Source organism: Limulus polyphemus, unplaced genomic scaffold (assembly GCF_000517525.1).
Source record: "Limulus polyphemus unplaced genomic scaffold, Limulus_polyphemus-2.1.2 Scaffold3809, whole genome shotgun sequence".
Lineage (NCBI taxonomy): Eukaryota > Metazoa > Arthropoda > Merostomata > Xiphosura > Limulidae > Limulus > Limulus polyphemus.
The window spans coordinates 97,458-99,454 of NW_013669419.1; the positions used below are offsets into that span (position 1 = coordinate 97,458).

General features: G+C 41.0%; 1 protein-coding gene across 1 annotated transcript; it reads left to right on the forward strand.

Moving 5' to 3' along the window:
• Window positions 1–1,061: 1,061 nt before the first annotated feature.
• LOC106470080 lies at window positions 1,062–1,457 on the forward strand. Its single transcript, XM_013930605.1, has one exon. It carries the CDS (start codon window positions 1,062–1,064, stop codon window positions 1,455–1,457), a length of 396 nt encoding a protein of 131 aa, XP_013786059.1.
• The last annotated feature ends 540 nt before the right edge of the window (window positions 1,458–1,997 follow it).

The following is a 1,997-nucleotide window of genomic DNA, read 5'->3' on the forward strand; positions in this document are numbered from 1 at the left end:
TAGGTTTCTTTTTGGTAAGTGTAAAACACGTAAATACACCAGTTTGATTGTCGTTGCTTTAGTTGTGAGGGAAATGGGATTACCCCTAGAAAATCCATTTCACTGTCAGGCGCCAAGTCTTCTACTCTTCAAATTAGTACGCGAGAGGTTGTAGATGTAGCTGAAAAGATATAAAAGACAGGAAAAAAAACAGATTAGAGTTACAAGAAGACTCGTGATAGTGTATTGTTGTGTGGTTAAGATCGGGGTAATGGTGTACCATTTATTGTGAAACATGTTGTATGGAGAAACGTATTTTTGCCAGAAGGCGGGTGTTACTGTAATGTTAGGGAATTGAATGATAAGCGAGTTTAAAGTTTTAGCTTTCTTGTAAAACTTGGTAGCTAGTTTCTTAAATCGGACTTTGACTCAGAGGATTTTCGGATTTTCTCAACATAGGAGGCTGGAGTGTAGAGTGGGAGGTGGAAAGTGAGTCGCATTGTTCACGCTTGGAGTAACTGTAATTGTTGGTATGTACGTTCGTGCATGTTATATTTAGCATAGAACCGCACTCATAGCATTATTAACATTAGTTAGCAAAATATTGTTTTCTGATTCATGCAGTCACCTCATGCGCAATACGAGTGTCCCTAGTTTACACCACACATAAGTGCCCCTTTTCTGGCCATGTCCATGAATGGAATAGCAGTATTTTCTCGTTGGGCACTTTACTGTATAGCTTTGCTTTCTCGAATGCAAAGTCTTTATCTCACAATAAGTTCTATACTTTGGACAGATATATATGTACACTCAGAGAAATTAAAAATGCACCAATTTGGTGCTTTGTATTTTTTATTTGAAAACAAATTGATCCGAATTATGGTATTAGGTTTCTCTGTTGAGTTAAACAATGAACTGAAACAGGCAATGTTTTCAGCTACGCTTCAGTGGTTTTGGTGAGCCAAATTAAGTGTTCAAATCTGCTGTTTGTCCATTGTTCACACATGAGCCAATACAACCATCCCAATGACCACACCTCAAAATGGTGTGACCCATGTTGTTAAAATGGCACTGAAAAACAAATGCAATTCACAGCATTCATGATTCCACAACTGAATCAGTCCCCAAGAGATGGGGCCGTTGGTATGCTTCAAGCTGATCAGAGCATCAGAGCAGTATCCAGTGTACTGAATGTCAACCATTCGACGATTGAGCGTTATGACGATACTGGAAGTTCAGCAGACCGCCCAAGACCACGAAGACCTTGGGTGACTAACCAGTGTCAAGACCGACGGATTCGACTAATTCATCTGTGCAACCGATTCCAGCCCTCTATCCAGATAGCTGTTACTACCACTTGGAGACAAAACAGACCCATGGGTGTCAGAACCGTCCACAACCATCTGCGACATGTAGGAATTCAACCTTACCATCCTTGCACAGGTGCGGTCCTTACCATCCATCACCAAGAGAACTAAGTCCAATGGTACCACACTGCTCCATGTGTACAGCAAGTGAACAGATGGGAAGATTTTAGCATAATGGTATGGATCGATATCTCTGCCAGTCACCGAGTAGAACTTCAATTTATTGAGAGGAATTTGGATTATCAGAGATATCGGGATGAAATTCTTCATCCAGTAGATCTGCCTTTTCTGTATCAAGTTGGGTCTGTTTAGGTTTTTCAGCAAGACAATGCTAGACCACACGTGGCTCGTATCTGTACTGAGTTTCTGGAGAACAATAAGGTTAATGTCCTTTCCTGGACAGGAAAGAGCCCGAATTTCAGTCCCATGGAAAATCTCTGGGATTTACTCAGTAGGCGTTTACGTCAGCGTCCACACCATCCAGAAATGCACCAGCAACTCAGAGCAGCACTGACAGAAGAGTTATACCACTATATCAAATCAGATAATTCTGTCGATCCATGAGGTGACACATAACAGCTGTAATTATCGTGAATGGAGAACACACACACGCTATTAAATAAGAACTGAATTTGGTTGAAAATCATTCTC